General features: G+C 34.4%; 1 protein-coding gene across 4 annotated transcripts; it reads right to left on the reverse strand.

Annotated features, from left to right (window-relative positions):
* Positions 1–159: 159 nt before the first annotated feature.
* On the reverse strand, positions 160–27,379 carry LOC126811999 (transient receptor potential cation channel subfamily V member 3). 4 transcript variants are annotated; one of them, XM_050538101.2, is made up of 15 exons: positions 27,288–27,379; positions 22,885–23,147; positions 21,703–21,812; positions 20,865–21,005; positions 20,178–20,422; positions 19,209–19,293; positions 16,387–16,560; positions 15,251–15,324; positions 14,008–14,190; positions 13,244–13,417; positions 12,588–12,743; positions 11,957–12,043; positions 10,570–10,753; positions 9,788–9,987; positions 160–7,855 (listed from the first exon to the last, which is right to left on the reverse strand). In XM_050538101.2, the coding sequence occupies exons 2-15, from the start codon at positions 23,009–23,011 to the stop codon at positions 7,633–7,635; spliced, it is 2,163 nt and encodes a 720-aa protein (XP_050394058.1). In that variant the 5' UTR covers positions 23,012–23,147; positions 27,288–27,379; the 3' UTR covers positions 160–7,632. The 4 variants fall into 4 exon arrangements, with proteins under 4 accessions (XP_050394058.1, XP_050394057.1, XP_055954335.1 ...); XM_050538100.2 differs by having other exon boundaries at positions 22,885–23,125; positions 27,288–27,375; XM_056098360.1 differs by lacking the exon at positions 160–7,855 and having other exon boundaries at positions 9,784–9,987.
* Between the last annotated feature and the right edge of the window lie 482 nt (positions 27,380–27,861).

Genomic DNA, 27,861 nt, shown 5'->3' on the forward strand with positions numbered 1-27,861 from the left:
TTACGGCGTTGTAAAAGCATTCTCTATTCAGCTAGTTTTAGTTCATTGTCGTAGTTCTAAATTACTTTAATTTAAGGCGTAAGATTTTGATCGGATCGGATTTGGACTTCGAATGGCTTGTGTCACAGCTGACTTATTCCAGATATTAAACATAACCTAATTTTTTCTAAATCCTTTATTGAAGTGCTCATTCATATATATTCAATTTAATCGTACAAAAATACAATATCTACAAAAATTCATACATTTTTTTAAAAATTAAAATTCTCAGAGACAGGACAAATATAGACTCTGATACATAAAAATAGCCTACATATATTTGCACAAACGTTGCTTGTAAAAAGCACATTTTAATAGTAATTAAGTAAACATGTCAATTTCGTAATCCCTTAAAAAAAAATAATGCTGTTTTATAAATTAGAGAACCATCTCGAATCGCAAAGATTTCGTTGCTCTGAAACATTTGATTGAAAACTAGAAATTAATGCAGCTAGAAACCATGTACAAAAATCTAAGATTTATGTAATAAATATATAAAAATAATGTAAATAACAACAAATGTTTTTGAAGAAAAGTTAAAGAAATTGGATATAATAGTTCCAAAACAATTGTTTATCTGCTCAATCAGATCTTAAAAACAACCCCAATGTGTATAACAATGTCAAAAATTCTAAGGGAAATAAAATAACCAGTTAATGTAAAATGCCTTTTAAAGCCCATCTTCTATGAGTCATGCAATTTCAACTTGTTACCGCGTATCAAATGACTGCAATTAATAGATTATATATAAACCTATCCTTATGCTTATCTTCATTTAATTTCACCTATTTTCGAAGCTGTTTACAATTTTGTTGTATAATCTCATATTCTCTGCTAGTCACATAGTTCAGGGAGGAAGTTTATCTGACTAAGTCCCAACCATTTGTTTGATAACGATACCTGTATGAGTATTGAAACGTAGCATGATAATAAAGTTCAGAAGTAGTACATCCACATAAGTGTTCTAATTTCCAGTGAAATCTATTTCTATATGTCTTTTATAAGAATTATACCTCTTAAGAATATAAAAACCATTACAAAAAAATAATTTAAAAAAAAGAAAATGAATTCAAGTAATAAAAACATTAATTAAAAATGTACAGAACAATTAATATTAGTAAATAATTAGCCATGGAAAAACAATAGTCAACTAAAAATTGGACAAATCATGAAAATCTTTATTATAACAACCGGTATTCACAGACAGTGACGGTATTCACAGAGTCACTGTCTGACGGATAACTTGACCACAGATCATCATTGATATCCCCCATGATAACTGGTTATTCTCATATCTTTGACCTTTGTTGGGATGAATGCTGGAGCAGCATGTTGTAATGTCATGCTAAAAAATTTAAAGCATGTATGAGGTTCATCATGGAAATCTTGAGATATACACTGGAAGTAGTTAATATGGAAATATCCACCCTAAATTTCAATGCAACCAACCTCTAAACTCTGTTATCCTCCTGCCTAAAAATCATCAATATTCATGAAAACACTGCAATAAAAATAAATTCAAACTATTTTCTTTGCTTCTACACCAAAAAGAGAACAAAAACGCCACGCAAAGAGTGGAAAAACAGTAAGTGAGAGAAAGAACTATATTTGTGGGTAGAGTAATTAATGGTGATCTGTGCCCATTTAGGTCAAAGGCTGTAAAAGACTAACTCTAGAAGAAAATAAAACTTTGTCTGCAATATCACCCTAGGTGGAAGCAGACATTAACCACCACAAATGAACAAAAATAAAACAAAAACAAAATAAACAACGAAACATAGGCCCAGAGCAGCTAAGGCGTGAGAGCAGTCAACAATGAGTGTCGCATCTTTTGTCAGTAATGAAAACATTTACAACACACTAAAATCTGATTAAGAGTAACAACCCATTAAGTAATTATCAGAAATTATTAGAATTTGTTTGGCTTCTAGTTCTACCCCATGCAAATGTTTAGTATACAAAACATTTAATATCATGAATTTATCTTTTCAATAGATTTTGTCGTCTCATCACCTTCAACACTGTGTATAAATTTAAAGTCAATCGGATGGTAACTTTGGTCTTGAGAGCATCCGAAACATTTTTCAAAGTCATCAAGGGACATACCTCAGAAATTGTTAAAAGAATCAATAAGGTTCGTCGTCTCAGGACTATAAACACAATGTATAAATTTAAAGTCAATCAGATATCGACTAGCCTCTAGAGAGTCCACAAGATATTTCAAAGTGATCAAGGACCATAATTCTGGCAGTAATTATCGGAAATCGCTGAAAATCAATAGGCTTCTTCATCTCATGACTGCAAACACTATGTGTAATGGTCAAGTCAACGGATATTAACTCAGTGATGACAATATGTGACCACATTTCAATATGGGCATATAAAAACAAGAACAGACTAAAACAAGCGGTTACCAAGCAAGATAAGCCCATATTTTGCAAGAGATGAACAGAGAACAAGCTAAAATAAGAAAAAAATGATTTTTTGTACAATCAGGGGCCATGATCCAGAAAGGTAAGGTCTGAAATATGTGAATATCTAAAGGAACCAAGATCTTTGGGATATAAACATATACTTTAATTTTCGTTAAAATCAGATAAAAATTGTGACCTTTTACAGTATTTGTGTACAAGGAGCGTCAATTTTGCATTTTGCCAGGCAGATTCGTTCCGATTTTTCAAAATTCGAACTCAAACATCATTATGGTGTAACGGTGATATATTTAAACGTTTTTTTAAAAACAGATAAAAATTGTGAGCTTGAGAGGGTTCACAAGCCTAAAAACGTGATTTTTCATACAATCAGGGGCAATAATCCAGGAAGTTACGATCTGATTTGCACAAATATCGAAAGGAACCAAGATCTTTTGGAGATAAACATATATTTCAAGTTTCCTCAAAATCAGATAAAAATTGTAAAGTGTCCACAAACAAATTGTGAACGGATGGATGGACATGAGCGACAACAATATAGAACCACATGAAAATGTGGGTGTATATTAAGAAATTGGATTAAAGAACTGATATAACAAAAAATTAATTACAAATGTAAAGAAAAATTAATATCAATTAGCCATTATAAAAATATCAATTATTTTAACTGGACATCAACACAAAACTGAAAAATCATCATCATTGTTCTTTCCAGGGACATTGACAGATAAGTTAGATCTTAAAAGAAAAATATCAAACAACTTATAAAATGAAATTAAAATTTATGAAAGTACTGGTAATCTCTATCTAATTAATCAAAATGTTCTCTATACAGTATAATTATTTCTTGTTGTCCTCAATTAACCATAACACATTTAATATTATGGTAAAAAAGACATAAAAATTGATCCATAAATTGGGATAATGCTATCTTTGAAAAAAACAAATGCCTTCCCAATCTTCCAAAATTTGTAAGAATTCAACTTCCAAAATTTTGATAAGAGATTCTTGGATTGAATAGAGATTTTTCTACCGATCTGCAATCATAAAAATAATATTTTAATAAACTTGAATAAATGTACAACTAAATAATATATATTACACAAAAAGTAACAATTGCCAAAAAGCACTTATGGTATATGTGTTAACAAAAACAAAATGGAAATAGAAATAAAAAAAGACTTCGCAAAAATAGTAAATTTCGCCCAGATGAAATGTTTTTCGCTATAATGGATTCTAACAATTCTTTTTTTCTTTAAGTTTCTTGAATAGAAACCAGGTCAACAATACACATAAATCTAGTAGATATTATAATTATTGTATAGGTGATGTGTTGTATAAAAACTATCAAAGTTGTTTCGAGGACTAGTTTAAATTATTTTTATATGATCAATCAATACATGATCATGTTATCTCAAATTATGACTAATATTAAATTAAAACTAATACTTTTGATTTAATCTCATTCTAATTCTCCGATATAAAACAATTTAAACAATATAAAAGTATTAATGAAAGATATGCTAGACATATTATGAATGGATGATTAATTAAATTATCCCTTTAGTACACCCCTTTAGATGTATTATGAATGGATATTATTGGTATAAATGTTAACAATTTATTCATTCATTAAAACAAAATAAATATAGTCTAGCTCTCATATTCCAGAAAAAAGAAAATTCAGTTTAAAATCCACAAATTGTTTGACTGGTTAACAATTGAGAGTCCAGCTCTAGTGATATCAAATAAACATAATCTTGTTAGTACAAGGGAAAAATTAAATATTACGTAAAATTTTAAACGCAAATGATAATATTTCATATAGAAACTTGAAACAAAATATCAAAAATCTGAAGACAAAATGAGAATACCCATAATCAAGTACAAATGTTATGTAAATGTATAAATATATATATTAGATATTATGGCATAAAAGCAAGCTCAAAAATAAATTGAGAACACCATTAAATATATGTTGCCAGGCAACGAAACATACGCCCACAGCAGCTAAGTCACCAGGCAGTCAACCAGGGTTGTCGCAAATTTTTTCTCTGTTAGTAATGAAACATTTACAATACCAGTACACTAAAATGAGATTTTTCAAAGTGATCAAGGGCTATAACTCTGGCAGTAATTATTGGTAAACGTTGAATATCAGTAAGTTTCTTTGTCTCATAATTACTGTGTATAAATTTAAAGTCAATCTGATATTAATCTTAGCCTCTAGAGCATCCACAAGATTTTAAAAAGTAATCAGGTGCCATAAATCTGGCAGTAATTATAGGAAATCCTTGAAAATCAATAGGCTTCTTTGTCTCATGACCTTAAACACTGTGAATAAATCAGATATTAACTTTTAACATCTGGAGCGTCCACAAAATATTTCAAAGTGATCATAATACATAACTCTGGCAGTAATAATCAGAAATCATTGAAAATCAATAGATTCTTCGTCTCATGACCATAAACACTGTATAAATTTAAAGTCAACCGGATATTAACTTCAGCCTCCAGAGCGTCCACAAGATTTTTCAAAGTCATCAAGGGCCATAACTCTGGCAGTAATTATCGGAAATTATTGAAAATCAATAGGATCCTTCATCTCATGACCTTAAACACTGTGTACAAATTTAAAGTCAATTGGATATTAACTTCAGGCTCCAGAGCGTCCACAAAATTTTTCAAAGTGATCATGGGCCATAACTCTGGCAGTAATTATCGGATTGTTGAAAATCAACAGGCTTCTTCTCATGACCGTAAAGTAATCAAGGGTCATAACTCTAGAGGTAATTATCGAAAATCGTTGAAAATCAGTAAGCAGCTTCAGACCAACCAGCGGACAGATGGGGGTGACGACAAAATACGACCACATTTCAATTTCAATGTGGCCGTATAAAAATAAACAAATAAAATCATGACATATTTAACTGTACACGTAGGATTGGGTGTTTTTCTGATATTATCATTAGCTCGATGGCTGTCCCTATCAATAATCACTTAGAATCAATCCAACTGACAATCAATTTTATGAATAAACCAGGCACTACATATTTTAGAGCCCTTGAAATCGAGATTAAAAAAAAAATAAAATTACTTCACAAATTGGGGCTCCTAAATATTAGATGCAAAAGAATACAATTTTCCATTCTCGGTTACCCAGTGTACTCACGTGGACATAAAATTCTGGGAACGAACGAACGATTCTAAATAAAACTAAGGCCACACAAAATAAATGTCTTGTTTCTCGGGCAACTGACAGCTGAAACTGTAGGGAGGGAGGGCGGTTTCTTTTTTTTTTTTACTCATTGATGGTGCAAAATAAAATTTGGCTATTGCTGAAAATTGTTGGGGCGGGAGGGCGGTCTTTCTTTTTTTTTTTTTTTTTAAATGAGAAAGTCATTACTTGTTTACGTTTTTGCTTTCCGTTATATTCAACTTTATTGTACATACTTAAAACATAAACCCAAAATCAAGTCTACTAAAACACTGACTGAAAGGAAAATAATTTTCCATATTTAATTCACATAATTGAAATTGGTTTAAAATAAAATTCCATACGACTATGTAATAGCCCTCCATAAAGACAACAATATTTTTAAAAACTAAGCCTCTTTCACCAGGTGTATCAAAAATAATAATCATGGTAAACAGTATTTAAAACTAAATCTAGTATCGCCGGTTTATTTATAATTATTTACCGAATTCCAACCAATGCATGTCACACCGTGTCAACTTTATTGTACATACTTAAAACATATCAAGTCTACTAAAACACTGAGACTGAACACTGACTGAAAGGAAAATAATTTTCCATATTTAATTCACATAATTGAAATTGGTTTAAAATAAAATTCCATACGACTATGTAATAGCCCTCCATAAAGACAACAATATTTTTAAAAACTAAGCCTCTTTCACCAGGTGTATCAAAAATAATAATCATGGTAAACAGTATTTAAAACTAAATCTAGTATCGCCGGTTTATTTATAATTATTTACCGAATTCCAACCAATGATTGTCACACCGTGTCATCGGTATTGGAGATTGCCGGAAATACTGTTTCTTGGGATATTCGGTGTGTTTCTCAGGATATTCGGTGTTCTATCCGGTGTTTATATTGAATGACTATTTAAATCTAACTAACAACTGGTCAGTAAAACCATCAAATCGGTAATCCAATTATTATTTTCCGGATTATCGAAACTACCGTAAATGTGCTAATAATGACCCAGATTCTAAGGTATGCATTATGACGACTATCGTCATCGTATCGTATTCTTAGCTATAATTAATTAACCTGTTCTACGGTTCATTATTTTATCAAAAGGACCGACTGAAGCCGGCAATAATGAGCCGATTACGATCGAATGATTGAAATATTGTCGCCAATGACTTTTAACACGAATCAAATTCTAGTTTATCAGGGGAGGTAATTAATATCACGTGATACAAAATGGAGGTTCTTTCGATATCAATAAAAAAGGCAAATCTGCCAAACTTCGCCATTGTTCGGATAAAAAAGACAGCATGTTCATCTGAATCAGTTTTAATACATTTGAATAGATATACATGTATGGCGGATGTAGGTACATGCGGGATATTTTTTTTACGACTTGCTTGTCGATGTGCGGGCGGGCGTTACATATTTATTTTTTTTCATCAAGACTAATAAATAGACTGCACGCGCAACCAATTTTGCGTGCGGGCGGTGCCCGAGAAACAAGTTATTTTATTTGTGTTGCCTAATGACCCTACATTATTATATGAACATCTAGTATTCATTAACATAATATATAATTGGTTGTTAATAATTACGCATTTAGAATAGGCTAACTCCTAACATTGTCCGATGAGAGTTACTTACCTTTGCCAACTTCCTTTTCAAATAACAATTTATGGGATTGGTCGATAAAAATAGCACAATCATCAAGGGCGGATAATTTGAAAATGTGTCTCCCCCATAGATTAACCCAGGGTATAGTGGAGTAGAACGGAATGAGTACACTGGGTAACCGAGGATGACAATTTTCATTTGGCTTTTAAAACCATGACTAGTATATAATACAATTCAACAAAATAACAAAAAAAATCAATAAAACTGATTTAAAGAATAAAACTATCAACATCTTCAGTTCCGATGTCTCATCGTTTTTTTTTTTACTCATCATCTTCTGCTTCCAGGAAAATTGATGGTTCTGCCTCAGTTGATGGTTCTGCCTCAGTTGATGGTTCCACCTCAATTGATGGTTCTGCCTCAATTAATGGTTCTGCCCCAATTGATGGTTCAGCCTCAACGGGTGATTGCACCGTTTCAGCTGTGACCTTTGATTTTATAGGAGATACTGGTTTATCCAATGGAACCAAACGATCCAACTGTTCTCTGAAATAAAATATTTATTTAGCAATAGAATGTTGAATATATATTTCTAAATGGTTTATTATCAACAAAAAGTGTGAAACAAATTAATCATGTCATTCATTATATACTATTCAAAAAAAGTAGGGGATATTTGATTTTTAAGTGTTATTAAAGTCACCTAATGAAACTGACGAAGAAACAAATGACAAAATGAAATGAAGTTCACATTCATCGATTTATTCCAAATGATCGTTAGACTAAGTAAGGCACAGACTGACCATTATAAGGGTAAAATGATACCCGGGGTCAAACAGCAAAGTTACCACAGCATCAGAACCAAGTCAGTAACGGGTAAATCCTCCTCTGTTTGCCAAACAAGCATTGATCCGACATGGCATACTCCTAATGAGACGTCTAAGGTCATTTTGGTCCAGATTGTCCCATTCCTGTTGCAACGCAGCAGCAAGTTCTTGGACATTGGCAGGACGTTGTTGACGTTGATGTAACCTCTGTCCAAGCATGTCCCAGACATGCTCGATGGGGGAGAGGTCGGGACTCAGTGCTGGCCAAGGTAATGTGGTGATGTTCTGTTGTTGGAGGTAACCTGTAACGATCCTGGCCCTGTGACGTCGTGCGAACGGCACAACATGGACTGCCAAGATGTTGTCCCGGTAGTACTGGCCTGTAACACGCCCTGCAACAACATGTAAAGCCGTTCTTCCAGCAACAGTGATGCCTCCCCACACCATAACAGAACCACCCCCAAATCGATCATGTCTGATGACGTTAACGTCTTGGAAGCGCTCGTTTCGACGACGCCACACCCTCCTACGTCTGTCCAAAAAATCAACAGTGAACCTTGACTCATCTGAAAACATCACATTGCTCCAGCGTCGATTATCCCAGTGTTGACGATCCCTACACCAACGACGTCTTGCCTGAATGTGATGATCTCTCAAATAAGGGATCACGCGAGGACGTCGGGCGCGAAGGTGACCCCTATGCAGTCGATTCCGAATCGTCTGGCCACTCACTCTCACACCAGTGTCTGTTTGAAGACGAGCGCTGATCTGATTTGCTGTGATGACACGATTTCTCAAGGCCAAGGTACGGATAAATCGATCCTGGGCTTGAGTTGTCGCCCTTGGTCGACCTGAGCGTGGTCTGTCCTGTACAAATTGTGTATCACGGTATCTGGACCATAGCCTGCTTATGACAGACTGAGAAACATTCATCGTCCGCGCCACAACCGCCTGTGTTGTGCCGATCTGTAGCATGCCAAGGGCACGTAACCTTTCATTTTGGGTAAGCCGACGCATATCAAAATTTGTTTTCTGGTCACTAAAACAACTAAACTGATGTTTCCACCCTGGAATTCAATGCCACAATGACTGTAACATTCAAAGTCAGAGTCGTGCAATCTTGGGTTGGACCCCCATGATGATCCCAAGCATCACCTGCATTCCATGCGGTAGCTATTGGTGCGTTTGGGTGTCACATGTAACTGGAAATGTTTCTTCTGTTAGGTTCTATAGTGACTTTTTTCGTAGTCATTTGCATATTTTAGTATTATGCCCCCAAAATCAAATATCCCCTACTTTTTTTGAATAGTATATTATATTACTGCTGGTAATAAGGAACAAGTTCCTATGAATGCATAAAAATGCAGTTTTCAATTGTTATGTGTGTGTGTCCCCGAACCCCAATCCCAGACACCACAAAACATGCTTAGAGTCGGTCTGTAGATGATCCGAGTTACAGTATATGTTTTGCATTAGTTGAGAAATATGGTTATGGAGTCATGAACAGTCTTGACAAACACTAAAAAGATTAGCATGGAAAACCACATGATTTTTTCCATTTGAGAAGAGGTGCATCCCCATCACTTAGCCCATGCAAATCGACAGAACTATCAATAATTATTATCATTAACAGAAGAAGAAATCAACTTACTGCATCCTCGTTAGAATATATTCCTGTCTAGCCATTCTGTTTCTGATCGTAATAAGATTTAATTTATGTGAGTCAAGTCCATCCCAGATATCTCTTATATTTTTATTCATTTCATTTAATGGAGGGGTTTCCCATTTCTCCAGTAAATCTTGTGGACTTGTGATGTCTTCTTTCTCTTGATAATACTTCACTCGAAAACCCTACAAAATATAAAGTAGAGCTCTCCTATTAAAGAAATGCTCACATATCAATTTTACTGGTATTTTGGATATATATATCTTAAGATAGGAAGACTTTCTTTTAAATTAATGAATCAAGTTTTTTACACATTAACCCTTAAGCTCCCTTAACCGCCTCTGAAACATATAGATCATAAAAGGTTCACAGCTACAAGTACATGTATTCATTTGACTCTGGAGATTTGAGGCAGTATGTTCCAGTTCTTGACCTTCACCAGTATTCACAATTCAGATTTAAAGCACTTTATCATAACTGAATTGTGAAACAAAATGACTGATTATATCTGAATAAGGAGACACATGGCTTCTTAAAATATGTTAAGTCTTGAAATTACTTTTTGTGTCGAGCGGGGGTTAAACATGATCTGCATGAGGACGTTTGGGCTGGAATAATTGAGACTATTTTGTCTTGACCAATATTCATTGCCATTGAACTGGAGAACCTTAGGACTGGAGTGATAGAGATTAATAATGTGAAAGATACTATATATGTATTCATTCATCTTTGACTGTTATAGACTGGTCTGGTTATATCTACTTTACCTTTCCAATATATAAACTGTTTAGTTCCACCCTGGTGATAATCCATGCTCTATTTAATTCTAATCCACGCTGTGCATCACGTTGTACGTGTTGATAAGTATCACTCAACTGGGCAATTAGTATATTTAATAAGACAACACAACAAGTAAATAGAAAGATTACCATTAGTATACATCCCAGGGTACTGTAAACACACCATTAAAACATTAAATACAAACTGTTATTATTCAAGTTCAGATAGAAAATGTTAATAATAATCTTCAAAACAAATACTATATGAACCAGGACAGAGCCTGACGTCATCTCAACCATCTTGGAATTGAGATCATATATCAAAAATCGAGGTCTGTCAAGTTTTCACGTTGATCTTAAACAATTTGGCGGACCCTTAGATTTTATTGTAAGAGCAACACTCCAGGAACAAGAAGATTACCTAGTGTATAAATACAACCAGTTCCTAGTTAAAAACTAAGTATTTTGATGGAGAACACTGCATGACCGAAAGTAAGAGAGATAACTTCTATAGAGTGATAATGTGAATAATAATATAATTTTAAAGCCATTTGATTTCATTCACAAAGACTACTTCATTTTAGAAATCAAGGGAAAATATTATACATTTTGATGAAAGCAACAACAGAAATTACAACATCAATGAAAGAGGCATTCTTATGATCTGAACGGGCCTGTAATATAGGTTTTTCGATGTATTAAAACCACCAGTGACAAGACTGAAAAAAGACAAATCTGTGCCAGACGTAATGGCAGTATATTTTATACAGACATGGTGGTAGACAAAAAATAAAACTGTGTCAATTGCAAAAGAACATGATAATATAGCTGTATTCATAAAAACACCTGACGAAAATCTTCAAGCAATGATAATGTTTAGTAAACAAGCACGTAAATGATTAATTTAAGATCAATTTCAAGGCAAGTGCAATAACAATTTGTAAGCTAGTGTTAACGGAAATGGGACAGGGTATCACTTTTAACATTTGAAATTTAATGATGGTAAAAGAGCTGTTACGATATATCCGCCCACAATATGATACAAAATACATTGTCACACTTCAGAGATAAACATAATAAATTTGATATTTTGAAAGTGATCATGCTATTCTTTTCTAAAGCCTTCATTTCACAGTCATGAAGCCATATCAATTTTCATAACCAATGACAGTTCTCATCAATGGTCTAACCATAGATCTTGGTTTTTATGAATATCTATTCAAACTAATGAATAGACAGTAATAAATTGTGTTCTATTAGCTTAAACGGATATCATGTGGTATTATAAAACAGATTGTGAGATTGATTTATCGTAGCAACCCTTGTTGGTACCATGTGTTTCTGATGCGTCAATTAAAAATATTAAATTTTGTACCTAAAACCATTTGGTCCATAATATTCAACAACCGGTTCACCTTCAATCAAAATACGTATCCCAGTGAACAATATCTCCCAAAATGAACTGAAATAAATAAATAAATGGTATTTTCAATTATAACTACATTAATTGATAAACACAAAGACTTGTGACATAAATATCCTGGGCCACTGTACACCAAAAGTTAAGTTAAATTCAAAACACAAAAATAATCAAATCGAAGAAATTTAACAAAAGACAACTGGTATAATAGGCTGATGTTTGTACAAAAATTAGTTTCAAAAAGATATTGCTTTGTGAAATATGCTGCTGAAACAAAGCTGGGATAGCGGGAAGAATGCACACAGACCAATTATAAATATCCCACCCTTATCTTCGTTTGACACAAGAAAATTAAGATTTTCATGTTGTTCAATATTCATGATGTAACCGTTTGATTGAAATACCATATTACAAGTTTTCTAGTGTATCTTATTTTCATTTATTTAATGTTTTCTTACATTGTTCGTTTGTTAATATTAATTAATATATGTCATACAAAACATATAACACCACTAAGCAGTAAATTAATGATTTCAGCCAGTATAAAATTTATTATTACTTAATTGAATAAAGAATGTCTATCTACCTTGTTTCTTTGTGTGTTACTAAAGAGTTGTCTCCCCTTAAGGCCAATACAAAGGAACCACTGAATGCCACCAAAAATACAGTAAATACTGTTAAAAACTGTAGAAAATCATGCCCTATAATTCTCCATAATATTTGAGCGTATGCTCCTGTTTGTCTAAAATAGAAAACAAAGTAATTATGGTAATGACGAATTTCATACATAGTGAGCACTTTCATAAGCGGATTTATGAGTGGACTGAGGCAAGTTAGGCCCTGGGGTGTAAGCCTCCTCACGTCCCCACTCTCATCCCCCTAAAACAATGAAACATAGCAATAACAAAAGCTTTCATACAAAGGTCAAATATATTCCAAAGAAGCTCAAATATTATCAATTCTGATAAATTTATAATATGTAAAAGGCACAAGTGGATGGCTTATGAGATGTGCTCTGGAAACAAAAACTATGACAGAAGGACAGACAAATGAATACCCATTTGATTTCTTCAAAATTTGTGAGCAGAAAGTGCTTTCAGTGTTTTCTTGTGTCTCTATATTTTTATTTGTGCACAAATTTAATCATACTCAACCAATGAACATACTTGTTTTATAGAAGAAAATCTACACCTCTCTCACACACACACAATGCTTTCAAGGAATTCAGGGTCCGTTCCTTACCTAAATACAGCAGCATATTTGAAAATCCTTATCGTCCACAATAAATAACCAACTGAGAAGACATGCCATTGTTCCATATGATGTGTAAATCGTAATGGTGCTACAGCAATTAACAAGCTGGATGACAGAAAATCTAACCAATTAAATTGGTCCTTCCAGTAATCTAACCTGTGCCTACAAAACAATTTTTTTGAATAAGTGACAAGTCTGAAAGTGATTATCACAAATCATTTAATGTCATTAGGCTTGTGTGTATAAATAAATGTAATGAATCAATCAAATGGTAACTATAGAATTGAAAGAGTGGCCACAAGGTATTTCAAACTAATGAAGGCCAATAACTCTCAATGGAATTAACAGAAATCGCTGAAAATGTAAACAATACATCTAAATTGAAAGGATATTGGATAATAATAGTGACCTCTGGCCATGAGTTCACAAAGCATTCTCAGACGCAAGTTAAAAATTTACTCAACTTTCAATCACAGTTCATGAGAAATATCTTTGATCCAGAAACACAAAACTTTGCACATAGTTTCTTGTTGATGTATTTGATACATTAAAACAACAAAAGTTCATAAAGGGTTATATTTCAGTTCAAATAAGGCAAACAATTTTGAGTAAATTCTTAACTTAAGTCTGAGAATGTTTTGTGAACTCTGGGGCCTGGGGTTTCCACAAGGCAAAAGATTATGACAGACTGAATAACAAAAGAAATTATAATCTGAATAACAATAGCTTTTATAACTCTAAAAGATTCATACTTCCTCATTTGGTTGATCTCTAGGCAGAAGGTGAGAACAGCGTGGATATACCACCATGCTTCAAACACAGCACGACTAATATGTAGTGCTCCCTTATATACAGCAGGATCTTGTGCTTCAACGGCCACGATAGCACTGTACGTCATAGCCATTAATGTCAGAAAAAACATTAAACAGTTCATTCTGAAAATTAAAAACATATAGGGATTTTAACTAGACAAACGCTAACATCAAATTTATGAAAATTCTTTTGCATTATCAAAATAACTATTTAAAACATTTGAAAAAAAAAAAAGGGGAAGGACAGTTTTAGAACTTCTGCCTGTTTTGCATGCAATTTTGCTGTGAATGGATAATAGTGGAACAAAAAAACCCAACCCAGTGCTCAGTAACATGAGTTAATTATTTCTATATGAAATATCTCTAGACGCTAAAAATCTAACGCTATTCAGGCTTCCACTTCAAAGTTTTCACTGCCGGTCATATTTGATAACGCACGAAAATTTTGTAAAATAAATTCATATTTCATGTTTTTTATTCATGGTAGGGTATTGGGATTTGATGTCTCTATACCACTTTGTCAGCATGTTATACGCAAAAAATTATATATTGGACTTAAATATGAAATATTAGTAATGCTTATCATAAGTATTTATTAATGAAATAATCCCTTTTGGCTACTTAAATAATCGAAATAGCTGAATTGGCTGTAGAAAAATCATTCCAGTAGCTCACATATATTACCAGGTTCTCCATAGAAAACACACTGACCATGATAATTTTGAGTTGTAATACAATAACTTTGAAATGAAGATAAATATATAATTATCCACGGTATATTCCTCACATTTATCGGTTATAGACCATCTCTTACCGCATTACGAACCGCAGAGTTGTGACCTAAAACCCAATAATGAATAACTAAAAAACTAACTTCACAGCTAGCAACACTAGCTGTCTAGTCATTTGGATGGGACAAAAAACTGAGGTCCTGTGTACACTTTGGCATGCACGTAAAGGAATCCTTGACAGTTGGAATTCAATATAAAAGTATATAAGTGTCGATGTCTGGGTAAAATTTCACTCATAGCAGTCTATATGGTGCATGCTCATCTTCATTAATCCCGTCAGAGTAGAACAGTCGGACATTAGACCCCATTTCATTTCTAATGCTATTCTATCTGTAATATTTATTAACACCTTGATTAATAACCACTTGGGAACTACAATATAGTTTGCTTACTGAAATCGGAATCTAGCATACAACTTCCATTTTCTTCGTATGAGTAGTCGTACCACATCATGGAATACCAACGTCTGAAAAAGAGTAGATTATCTCATTTTGGATTCTGGATGTTTTGAAATTCCAGCGAAACCATTTCAATCTATTATTTGATCAAATTGGGTTAGAAACACTTTCATTTCTATGTGCTATGGTCTGAAATGCAAGATGGATTGAGAGGATTTTGACAATGGCAGTGATTTTTATATTCCATCCCATCTAAACAACTTGACAAGCTTACCTTATCAGACATTTCAGTTACTTCATGGCCCATGATAATACAGTTTACTTCGCATAAGTCGAATCTAACTGGACTGAGCAATTTTATCCGATTCAAACGAAGATCCAAGTTAGCCGAAGACCGAAATTCAATCTTAGCTCGATTAGAAATAAACTGCAAGAGCCGGATAATAATTGATTCAAAGGCACATTTCAAGCTTTTGTTCGTATATGCGAGTAGACAACTTCCGTTTTGGTGCGAGTAGATAACTTCCATTTTGTCGCCATCTTTGAAAAATGTCCTAAATTTTCTCGTACAGCAGACAGTAAGTTTCGAATTTTCCAGGAAAATTCTATTATTGTGTTGCGTCAAATAAGCTGATTTGAGTCAAAATCATAGGGGAAAGTATTTTGGGGCGCTGTGCATGGAATACCTAACCGCGTTTTTGACCATCGGGACAAAACTGACTTAGTCAAATTCTGAACATACTGTCGATCCGACTTGGGCAAAGGAAAAAAGCCCGAATTAGATCAAATGGACCAAACATTTTAATCCGAGTTGAGCAAAGATCCGACTTACACACAGAAATTTAATAAGAAAAACGTGCAGGATCAAAGGGTCCAAATGATTTTATTTGAGTTGAGCAAAGATCCGACTTGTACGAATCCGACTTAAGCGAGGTTTACTGTATTTGAAAACCAGCACATTTTATAGAGTCATAGGTAAAATTTTGTGACGAGATCACTGGGGTATCATTAATAATCATCCAAATGAGTTTTTAAAGTCAGGACATTATGATTCAGAACCTTAAGAACAGCTATTAGATTCTATCCTTGCTCAGCTAAAAGTTGTTTCAAACATAGTGTCAGGAATTTACCTTAAGCCCTCTTTTAGACATAAGTTGAAGACAGGATTTTGATGTGCTGTCGAAGTCTTCCTGATGTGGAGATCTTCCATGCTCGTCTGCTTCTAATACATGATAAAATACTTGAACATGTCCGCTATCACCTACTGGATCTATCATACAGTCTAATACACCTAGTGCCGTTCTCTACAAAAATAACAAATTTACATTGTTTGTTCTCTTGGTGTTTAATGTTCACTTCCACCGAGGGTGATATCGTATATAAGTTATCATATTTTCATAACCTTAGCGCATGCGCAGGGGTCTTTCCTGTGGGGGGAAACAGGAGTACCGGAAGTAAACTCATGAAATTGAGAAGGTGCACCTATTTCCAAGCCACATACGCTCACACCTGGGATCCAAATCACGACCGCAATTTAGAGGTGACCGGCCATCTAGAGCTCGAAGCACGACACTCTAGACCACTAGGCCATCCCAACCACCCTTATTTACATAGAATCACATTGCTGCTCTTATACTCAAGCTTGGAAATCAGGCAACTGTCATGGACATTGTCAGGCAAAATTGAAGCTTTGTCAGGCACAGTTCCTCTGATGCCTGCCGTTTTCCTGTCACAGATTTGTCTTTTCTCTGTGTTTTGATTGATATGTTTATTACATGTCTGGCACGAAGTTCTAAAATGTTGAATACTACTCAGTAGTGCCTGACAATTTGTCAGGTATAACTAAAACCAGGCCTAATTATACTTAATGTACTTTTATAATATGTAAATATATATTGAATAAACAGTGTCAGAAAAAGAAAGAAGTCGTTTTCCTTAAATGAGAGAACAACATGAGTTGAAAGGTTATAATGTAATGTTTAGAGAATCGAATGTGAACTCTACTTATATACCCGCAACTGTGCATATTAAGACTTCGTCTCGTGATGCCGTATGAAGTATATTTTCATGTATTGTAATTATTAGCAGTAATGAAGGCATTAACTTTTTATGAACCAATCCTACAGTTTACAGATGCATTATATACTACGATATCATTGATTTATATAAACTATTGGTTTGAATCCATTACGCGTTAAATCACGCATGTTTTAAGGTGCCTTGTATATTCAAGGCCAATTAAAGTGTTACCGTCTGTGTGACAGCAAATAGTGACCCTCAAATAGTGTCCTTTGGTTGGTAATCTATAAACAATTGGAGATTAAAAACCAAGTTTAACTATTTCTACAGCATTCAAGTCTCTGAACAATACATAATTATCCAACCTGTGTTGCTTCTCAGGTAAAGCTTAAATCTCTTAATCTCCTAATCTCTTTCTGTGCTCATAGTTATCTGGCTATCAATCCTTTAAAACAATGCGTTTCCAATTAAACATCTAAAATAGTATTTTTCTTATTAAAAGTAAGATGTGGGTTTGTGGATATTTTACTCTACTACAGTAGTAGTCTTTCAGTGGTATTCATAAAAGCCAATTTAAGTGACCTATGGGAGGTACCTTAAGGATAATAATGTCTAACCGGAATACACCATGTAGTAGTAAGTCCGTAAAAAATTATTTTAAAAATATGGGAACTAAGATTGAATTTTTGTTGATAATATCACCGAGCGTAATCATGTTTTCTACAACTGATCCATAATAAAGTTTGATGCATTAAATTCATTTGTAAAATTTGACACTGTGATGGCATTTTGTTGTAGATTTTAGCAAAAATTTATACTATCGCATGACACAAGGCAAGAATGTTCTTTTTAAAAAAAACATTCCCAAATACATAAATTTGATGTGGATTGACAGTGGTATTGTTTGTAATATGTCCTTGTCTTCGTTTGTATATAAATTTACAAATATATGATGATGATTATAGCGAAGCAAGAACCAAAAGTTTTACAATTAATTTCTTGTAAGAATTTGTTGTGTTCTTTGGTCCTTACATTTAGTATCCAGTCAACACCAGGCAATTGGGATTCTAAAGAGCCTAACACTTACAGAATTTCTATGAATTTCACAAATAATAGATTGATAAACAACACCGAATGATGTTTTCAGTCTAATTTAAAAGCCAAATAGCCTTACATATTGGTACGTTGTTTTCTATTCTTTATACATTGTTAAAATAATAAAGTTTACAATATCCAACATTATACTACCACGATTCAATAACTGCAATTGAAATCTATTAAGATCAAAATAAAAACCTCCCCAGAAAAAATGTTCAGGTAATGCAATGGATGGGTACTATCAAATATAGTCATAATATGTTCATGTGTTACAACATAATATTTCAACAAATATTTTCATAGTGGGACTCTTAAGGCGACATAACATGCATGCAAAGTTAGAAATTCAGGATTTTCGGCAGTTGAGGGTATTCCATAAGCTAGAAATACATGCTTTTTGGCAGTTGTGGGCATTCCATAAATAAGTGTGCAGTTACATACTAATAGAACTGGTTGAATACATTCCAAATATAATTTTAACACAGAGATCACACCAAAATTGTCCACTAAGTTTTTCACATAGCCACGGATATGTAAATTACAGCCTTTGAATACCATTTTCAGCTTACTGCAAAATTGGTTAAGTTGAAAACATAAGCATTTTTACTTAACTTTAAGAAAACCTTGGAATACAGGCCCAGATCTCTACTAAAGAGCTAAAACCTGATTACCTCTGAGCTCTATAAATCTTATGCTACCCAGAGAGCAGGTTCTTTTTGTAATGGCAAAAAATTGAATGTAATCATGGCCTAAAATACTCATGTGGTCATGCTCGTTTATTTGATGGGTGAACACACAGACATCTTTTGATTTTATTTATATAGATAATAATTACCTCCATATTTAAATCAGCTGAAATGAGATTATGTAGACATAATTCCGACGGTCCTTTACCGGAACTAGTATACAAGGCTCGGACACTATAATGGAAAATGGAAATAATTTATCAAGTTAAAATAGTATGCAGGGCAGAGGTGGGAACAAGTCAAAGGACCTACAGTCCAGGTTGACTCCTAAGTCACAGCACTTCGAGTCGTAAATCGATAACTACTGTAAAGTGTAGGGGACACTTATGGCTGGCCCTGGGAACCATTCACTTGATTTGATATTTGTTATATATTTCTTGCAATATCTATGTAGTTTGTCCTGTCTGCAAGAGTCAGCAATTCATGGCAAATTAGAATTAGCCCATCCAAGATGCAAGCTGGCATGACTGCCGAGCCTGTGTCGAGTCTTGCTAAATATTTCAAGTTGAGTCGCAGGCTGGGTCTCTGATGTGAATCGGGTCCGAGTTGTAGCAGTCAAGTTCTAACCAATTAGTACTTCCCCATTTAATAATTGGAATTTAGTTGATAACTGGTACAGGAAGGTGGGGTGACCATAGTGATCAGTAAAAAAAAGGTTTAATTATGTAACCTTGGATTAACAAAACACAAGCATTGATAATTTGTACATATAATAAAGTTCTGTCATGTTTAAAGGGACTTAATGTTATTATTTTAAAACATTATTAAATTTAAAGATACATTATTAGAGTGAATGTAAGTTACATTATTCTGACACAAAATATCCATGATTGGCAGATGGAAACTCCACCTACTGTTCATATTCTCTATTAACAAGTACCATTGCCATTGTTAAATACACTAAATATCAAAGTCATACAATGGCCTGTAGAGTTGATTATAGGCTTGCCATGTGGATAAATGTCAAAATAATAATTTATATAACATTCGAAACCAGAAATACTGCCGGCAATAGACAGATTTAGCTCTCGCACAATGCATCTTTCAACATGACTTACGTTGTATTTGGCATCTTATCCAAAAGCATAGAAGCTATGGCATCGTTGCCATTTTCTAATGCAAGGTGATATGGCATCTTTCCATCTTTATCTCGACTATGAGGTAATGCCTCATACTCCAATAATCTGCTACAAACACTCTTGAAATTTCGTTTAACTGCGTGATGTAACGGTGTTTTCAATTCACTGTCACTAGGTGATGGATTGGCACCTTTATGAAGTAAAGCCGTTATCAAAAGCACAACCTGTAAAGAAACCAGCCAACTGTATACCTTTAATATTTAACCCCCGCTAATGAACAAATCAACTGTTCTATGGTTCCCAATTTTTTAGTGAAACAACGTAAAAATAGTCATCATGGTTGGATAACATTCTCAGTGACATCATGGTGTCACATGAAATTTACTCAGATTAAAATTTCTTTTCATAGTTTTTTTTTTCTCTGACTTTTACAGTGTGATCAGCTAGGCAGTGTGCTATTTATAGCACATCAGTGTAATGTATGTAGTCCCTACATACGCTACATGGAATATATTTCAAATAAGATTGGCGGGAGACAATGAACGTATTATTTAAGTTATTGTTTAACTTTAAAGTGACTTAATGCATGTCCTTAAAATCATAAATTCGCTTGCTTCACATCATGTTTTTTTTCCAGGTTATCCAGTTTTCCACTCTATATTTTACCTTTAGCTCAACAGGAGACTGGGTAACCACATGTAAAAGAGCTGTATCTCTTCCTCCTGCTTTAGCTATTAACCTGTCTATTACCACTTCCAGCTCTGCTTCTTGACGACCAAGCATATGAGTCTGTGTTTTCTGGGCTACCTACAAATACAATCTTAAATGCAGAAAACCTTATCATTGCTTGATAAAGATACCTGTAAGAGTATTGAAACGTTGCATGTAATAAACTAAGAAGTAGTAAATCCATAAAGTTGTGTTATTATGAATATTATACCTCTACTTCTAAATGCCATTTAAGGATATTAACTGTATCCTCAATCGTAACTTTTTGAAAACATTTTTTTCAGCTTGATAGATCGGTGTGTGAATTTTGTACCATTACAAATATCTTTTGGGATTTTCTTCATATTCAAACACACAGTAGTTTGGTATATCATGTGTTTGAAAAGTATCCTTTTAGATTCACATGTGTTAGATGCATAGACGATAGGCTGACAGACAATGAAACATAGAATCCCACAGCAGCTAAATCGTCTGTGCAATCCATAAAGATTGTCACATTTTTAATCTTTTACGAGCAACAAGAACAATTACAATACACTCAAAATTGATCAATGGCAACAACCAATGAAGTACTTATCAGAAATAATACACAGGCTACTTCGTCACATAAACATAGGGTAACTTATACTATAAGTTTCAAGTCAATCAGACTGACAGACATACAGGGGATGACGACAACGAGTTGTCAATGAAAAGAGTAAATAGCCCATTTCGAGAAAGGTCATTAATGGCCTAAAGAAAGGTTATCTTTTTATCATCACTAAATAAAAATTACCTCAGCATAAAATTGATCATCCATAGCTTCATCTCCTAATAGAGCACTGGTTGATATAGACTGAGGTAAATCTGAATGATTCAACACTGCATCCTTATTACCAGGTGTACCTTGAAATAAAACCATTCAATTAAGAGGAAATTGGGGTTGAATGTCCTATCAACGCAAACTAGGTCTTGCATATAAGGATGTTTAGCTGTGGGAGGAGGCCGGAGGAAACGGAGAAAACACACAATTTTGGGTAGGCGAGCCTACTCTTTGTCATGCACAAACTTTTGATCGAAACCATGCCACTTGACTTTCTTATGACCTAAAGGAAATTTAGGATACTAACCATCTATGATAAAGATCATTTATTCCTTCAAGCAATTTGACCTCTATCATTTTCAAAGGGATTTCGGAAAAGGGGGTCCCCTCATTTGAAACAAATGCATTAAAGTTTGTTATTTCCACAAGTTTTTCAAAAAAGGGTTCAAACTCTGGGAAGGACAGATGTGGAATGCTGAATATCGATATTTCTTGTCCTCTCATGACCTCAATGCTTCACACCAAATCAAACAAAAAACTTTCAGTAAAGGGAGGGTAACTCTAGAACAGAAGGTTGCGAAACACTAATATCAATAGGGTACATCTTATCATGACCCCAATCTTTTACACCAAATTTCAAATAGATCTGTCAAAAACTGTAGCGTCTATCGCGTTCACAAATCAATTCTTGACAGATGGACAGACAGACAGGGTGCCGACTATATATGTCCAAACTACATCTGGGCCTATGAGGGTAACTACGGCTATATAGAAAAAAGTAATGCATGAAATGCGTAAGGAATTGCAAAATCAGCGCAATCATTTTAGGCCATACTCACAAGAATGGAGTTAACTTGGAACTGAATAATATAAAATAAGTGAAATGAACTCATTGACACCATACAACATCAGCTATTATAGTTGATATTTTGGTTTTGTTTCATTAATTAAATGTTAAATAATAAATCTGAGTACATTATAGTGTGGAATAAGGCAAGAAATGTTTGATATTGTCCGAAAAATGCAAATGTAAAACAATTTTTTACTCAGGATACCTAAATGCCGAATGGGAAACAGATTTATCCTGTAGTATAAAGAATCCACCGTATAAAACCCCTCTCCCTGAAGATCAGCTACATTAAACATAAATCTTACCATCCAAAAAATCTAAAGGAATATCCTCAATTTCAATAGGCCTAGCTTTTTTCAGTTGATGTCTTTTCGAATGGTTATCTGTTCTTCCTTTATGTTTATATTTCAGAGGGTGGTTATGTTCATCCATCTTGACCGATTTCACCGATTCTCCTGAGTTACTGTCTGATGTAGTTTACTGTTTGACCTCAATATCAACCTCATAATCAAACCTGACCTTGTTCTTGCTGTAGATTTATCATTCCTGTTAATATAGAATAATAAAACTAATTAGGAGATGGACAGAGTTATTGTGGAATTGTCCATCTATATTCAAATCAAGTCAAATCGAAAATTATTTATCTACTGGCGAGCAAAAACCTCCAAAGCACTAATACCTCTATAAGCAGGTATTCTTAAGTTGTTTAATGAAAGAGGGATTATTCAAGAGCTAAATCTGCCTATTGCAGGTCTTTCTCTGGGTCTTAAATGTTATATATTCATTAATTAGACATTTATTAACATGACAAAACTATACTGAGCGCCATGGAAAATGCATCACTTTTTTTTCCGAAATATTTTATTACTAGATGGTTTTGTATGTATAATATTATGCAATTCTATGAACTATTGTTTCACACAATGCTCCCAAATGCAAAAAATATCAGCCCGTGTGCACAAAAAAAAATTGCACGAGATGCACATGAAAAACCCAATATTCACTTGCAGCATTATGTGTGAGCCCTTTAAAAGCATGTTTTCAACTTAATGTGCATTACATGAACTGTGAAACGTCAATTTGGATGTGTGAAGGAATCGAACTAGAGATGCCAAGACTTACTGAAAATCAACGGAATGAAGCCATGGGAATGTCCGGGGCTGGCATGTCTACACGTGCTATTGCCAAACACTTCAATTGTCATCAGTCCACTATTGTAAGGTTGGTGGAACGTGTTCGAGTTACTGGATCAACAGGTGATCGTCAACGTCCTGGTCCACAACGCGTTACAACCCAGGCTCAAGACCTCTACATCTTCGTGACAGATTCCGCCCAGCGACTCGAACAGGTGCAGCAGTCGTCGGAAGACAAGGACCAGTAAGTGCCAACACCGTAAGACGTCGTCTAAGAGAAGTAGGACTCCGTGCACGACAACCTTATATTGGAGCTATCCTCAGGGATCATCACCGTCAGCGGCGTTTTAATACGGGCTCAAGGACACCAGACATGGAGAAGAGTAGACTGGCAAAGTGTGCTCTTCAGTGATGAGAGTCGCTTTCATCTTTATCAGGACATGGCACCAATAGAACATGTCTGGGATGAGATTGGACGCCGTCTGTATCGGATACCACAGATGCACACCATTGCTGCTTTAGAAGCTGCTCTTGTCCAAGAATAGAACAATTTGCCCCAGACTTTCTTTCAAACATTGGTTAATTCCAAGTGACGTCGCTGCACAGCTTGGGTAAGAGCCCGTGGAGGACACACGGGCTACTGACATCTGTGTCGTACTTTTGGTTTTGACCCCTCTGACTTTGTACCATTGATTACAGATTAAACATCCATAAGTGTACAAATGTGTTGTTATTGATGTGTTCCCATTTGAATATTGTTCACAATAAGAAGCAAAATAAATAAGATATGTTTACAGGATATACGAAAAATTAAGTGATGCATTTTCCATGACGCTCAGTATATAATCAACTCTCTAGGTCTTCGGATGTCTCCGATTCTAAGTAGATTAGAACAGTTCGGCCACTGAATGATTTAAACAACCAGTACGGTGGTTATAATAAGAAACAACCAATGAACATGTTAATCGCAGATTTCACGTCGCAGACAGTGGAATGCGCAAATTTGTCTCTAATTTCCATTGACTAATCTGCGAGCACGGAGTTAAGTTTGTCCAGGGCATTTAATGGATTACCGTGATATCATTTAAAGGAAAAACTGATAACAAAGTAGCTAAAAGTCCACCTTCTGATACATTTTTGACATAACACCTATCAATGATAACAGAACTTTCAACAAATATAAAAGTGAAATATATCCCCCAGAACTAATATTAGATAAGAAAATTCGGGCACTAAAAATGCATCTGTTTTTGATTTGGATATTAATGTAATTAACAGTAAATTTAATGTCAGTATTTTCAACAAAACTGACAAATTTGGCTTTGAAGTGGTAAAATACCTGTTAATTTATAGTAACATAGATGTCACGCTATATAATGTTTCTATTCACAGGCATTACGATTTTTAAAAAAATGTAACAATAAAGAACTATTTCTTTCTAGAATAAAATCTCTTTGTTTTAAGTGCACTGCCAAAGGCGGAACACAATTACGCATTTTAAACGAAATTTCGAAACTTGTACATACCAAGTATATAACAAACTTCCTATTGGATAATGATCTAATTTAATAATTATTTTAATTTTCTGCAGTTTCCTTATTCTATCTGGATTATCACCCTTACTTTATGCCTTTATATAAATACACTTTCATAGTATGATTTCTTCAACATGCCTGATCTGCATTTCTGATAGGTGTATTACGTATTATAATTTTTGTGCAATCACATAGCTGAATAATTTCGATTAATTCCTAAATTGATAGTTTATTAACCTTTTGACATTATCTTATCTGGATTATTGCTCTTTTTATTGTGGTTTTTATTACATTTTAACTCTTGATGTCATTTGGATACCTAGCGCCTTTATGTCATTCAGTATTGTTTGTTTTTTTCCTCTGTTTTTGTGGTAAATGGAACATATGCCCTAACTTTATAGCCAATATACCTCAATTCTTTTGAACACTTAAAATGTTTCTCACTATAACATAGGCCATACCGATATGGTTACTTGTATAGGTAGTTTTTTACTATAATATGCTTACATTCATATTTCATGTGGTATATAGCAGATCATGACTCGTACTAGTATTTCACAATGTTTTTCTCTGGGTTATATTCCTGATTGTTTGTCTTTCAATTTTGAGTTAAGTCTATATCACTACAAGCCCGGGACTTACAGTGCGTTGGACGCTTATGGCTAGCCCCCCGGATCCATTCACTTAATCTGATATGTGATTTCTACGTACTGTGTCTTGTCCGTAGTTTTGTGGGAGCCGATGTTAAATAAAGCAATTTCACACAATAATAATCCACCTAATCCTACTCGATATTCACCATGGATCTGCGTTAGTTTTATTTGTTTTAATGAATTTTGTGACGGTAAGTTTACTGGTACAAGTACGAGCAAGGTGATACGGAAAGAAAAGTATGACCACACAGTTGATTACCTTTAAAGGAAGAAGCAGTAGCGATAATTCAGAAACACGTACATTGCACTTTGATAAAATACTTAAAGATACATTATGGGAGATTAGATAAAGAGCTAGCAGTTTTCCCTAAAAAAAAGTTAAAAACTAGATATCATAATGTAAAGGCGATTTGCTGGAAATTTCAGCGCAGATTGCAATCTGTCCGAGGAGTGAAGACTGCACCCAAAACGACATACATATTCAAACTAATTAATCCATCAAAATTTTGCTATATAATACCTCTGCTATAAATGTTTGTGTCACGTGACTTGGTTGATGCGGTACCTAGCAACAGGTGTGAAGCCGGAGGAGAATAAATTGCATATACAAGATGATGTCTTTAATCGCATTCCATAATTTATCATAAGTTTAATTATAAATTCTTGGATTATCCACTGCCCACATCTTTTTCACTGCTGTAAGTTTAATATCACCATCAAGTTAATAAACATATACATCAACGCTCACCAACGCGCAACCCATGACACTCGAGCAGACATCCCTAATCATCGGGTTGCCGGTTAGAGAAACCCTAAACATTTTTGTCCTGTGTTGCGCCCCATGGGTGTTTTTCACTCAGGAAATCCAGTATTTTTCTAGTAAGAGGATGTTACTAATTTCTATGCATACCAAAATTGCCCATACTTTTATTAGAAATAACCAGTCGATTAATACTTTTGTGGAAAAGTAACTTTATGGGGAGAAGTTATGTTGTAGAGAAACAAGATAAAAGAGAAAACAAACATTTTGCCCTGGGGTGTTGAATTTCATAACTCTATGGAGTCTATGTTTACAATTTCTTTATGTTACAAACCAATTAATTAAAGCCAACAATCATACCCAAACATTAAATATATGAAAAAGTTTGTCTATAGCGAATCACATTTGCGTTATGGATGTTAAATTTTATATTTATGATTAAGATTAAGGGGGTTCAAAATATCTTACACCGGTTTCGGGATTTAACTTTTTGGGTGTTTGCTTCTTGCCTCGAAAAAAGTGGGGGGTTTTGGCATTGACACTGTCTTATTTCCTTTCAACTTGACATCCCTTCCAATTTATGGTTAGTTGCCGTAAGTCGTCAACTCAACACCATACTATACTTACAGTTGGATTCGTTATAGATCTATTATTATCTCGTCCCTGGATTTCTTTTCCATCTAGAGCCACTGTCCTGATGGTGAATTCACCAATTCACGGTAATATATGGTGCTCGATTATCAGGACATCGTATTTATAACGAGTCTGTTGGTGTGCCTGGTAAAACTAGACTATGTCGAATAGCGAAGAAACACCAGTGACTGACACTATCGTTTACATGCCGTCAGCATTCGTGAGTGATTAAGGTTCATCATGGACCTTATAATATTACAGGGGCGGATCCAGGAATTTTTGCAGGAGGGGGTTTGCCAGGTCCCAGTTAAGGAAATTTGACAGTTGACAATGCGTGATGCCAGCATCGTCTCCAAATTACGTAGGCCTACTCGGGGGGGGGGGGGGGGGCATTCTCTCCACCCTGAGCGTTTTAATTAAAGAGTGAAATTAGGGTTGTGACAATCAGACACATTTTGATTCAGTAAGAATTTGACCGGTGTTTTCTGGGGCGAAAAACATTGTTCTTCGATAATTCGGTCGGGGCTGAAAAGGAAAACGTTTTTTTTCGGTCGGGGACCGGGCCATT

Source organism: Patella vulgata, chromosome 2, assembly GCF_932274485.2.
Source record: "Patella vulgata chromosome 2, xgPatVulg1.2, whole genome shotgun sequence".
NCBI classification, from domain to species: Eukaryota; Metazoa; Mollusca; class Gastropoda; family Patellidae; genus Patella; species Patella vulgata.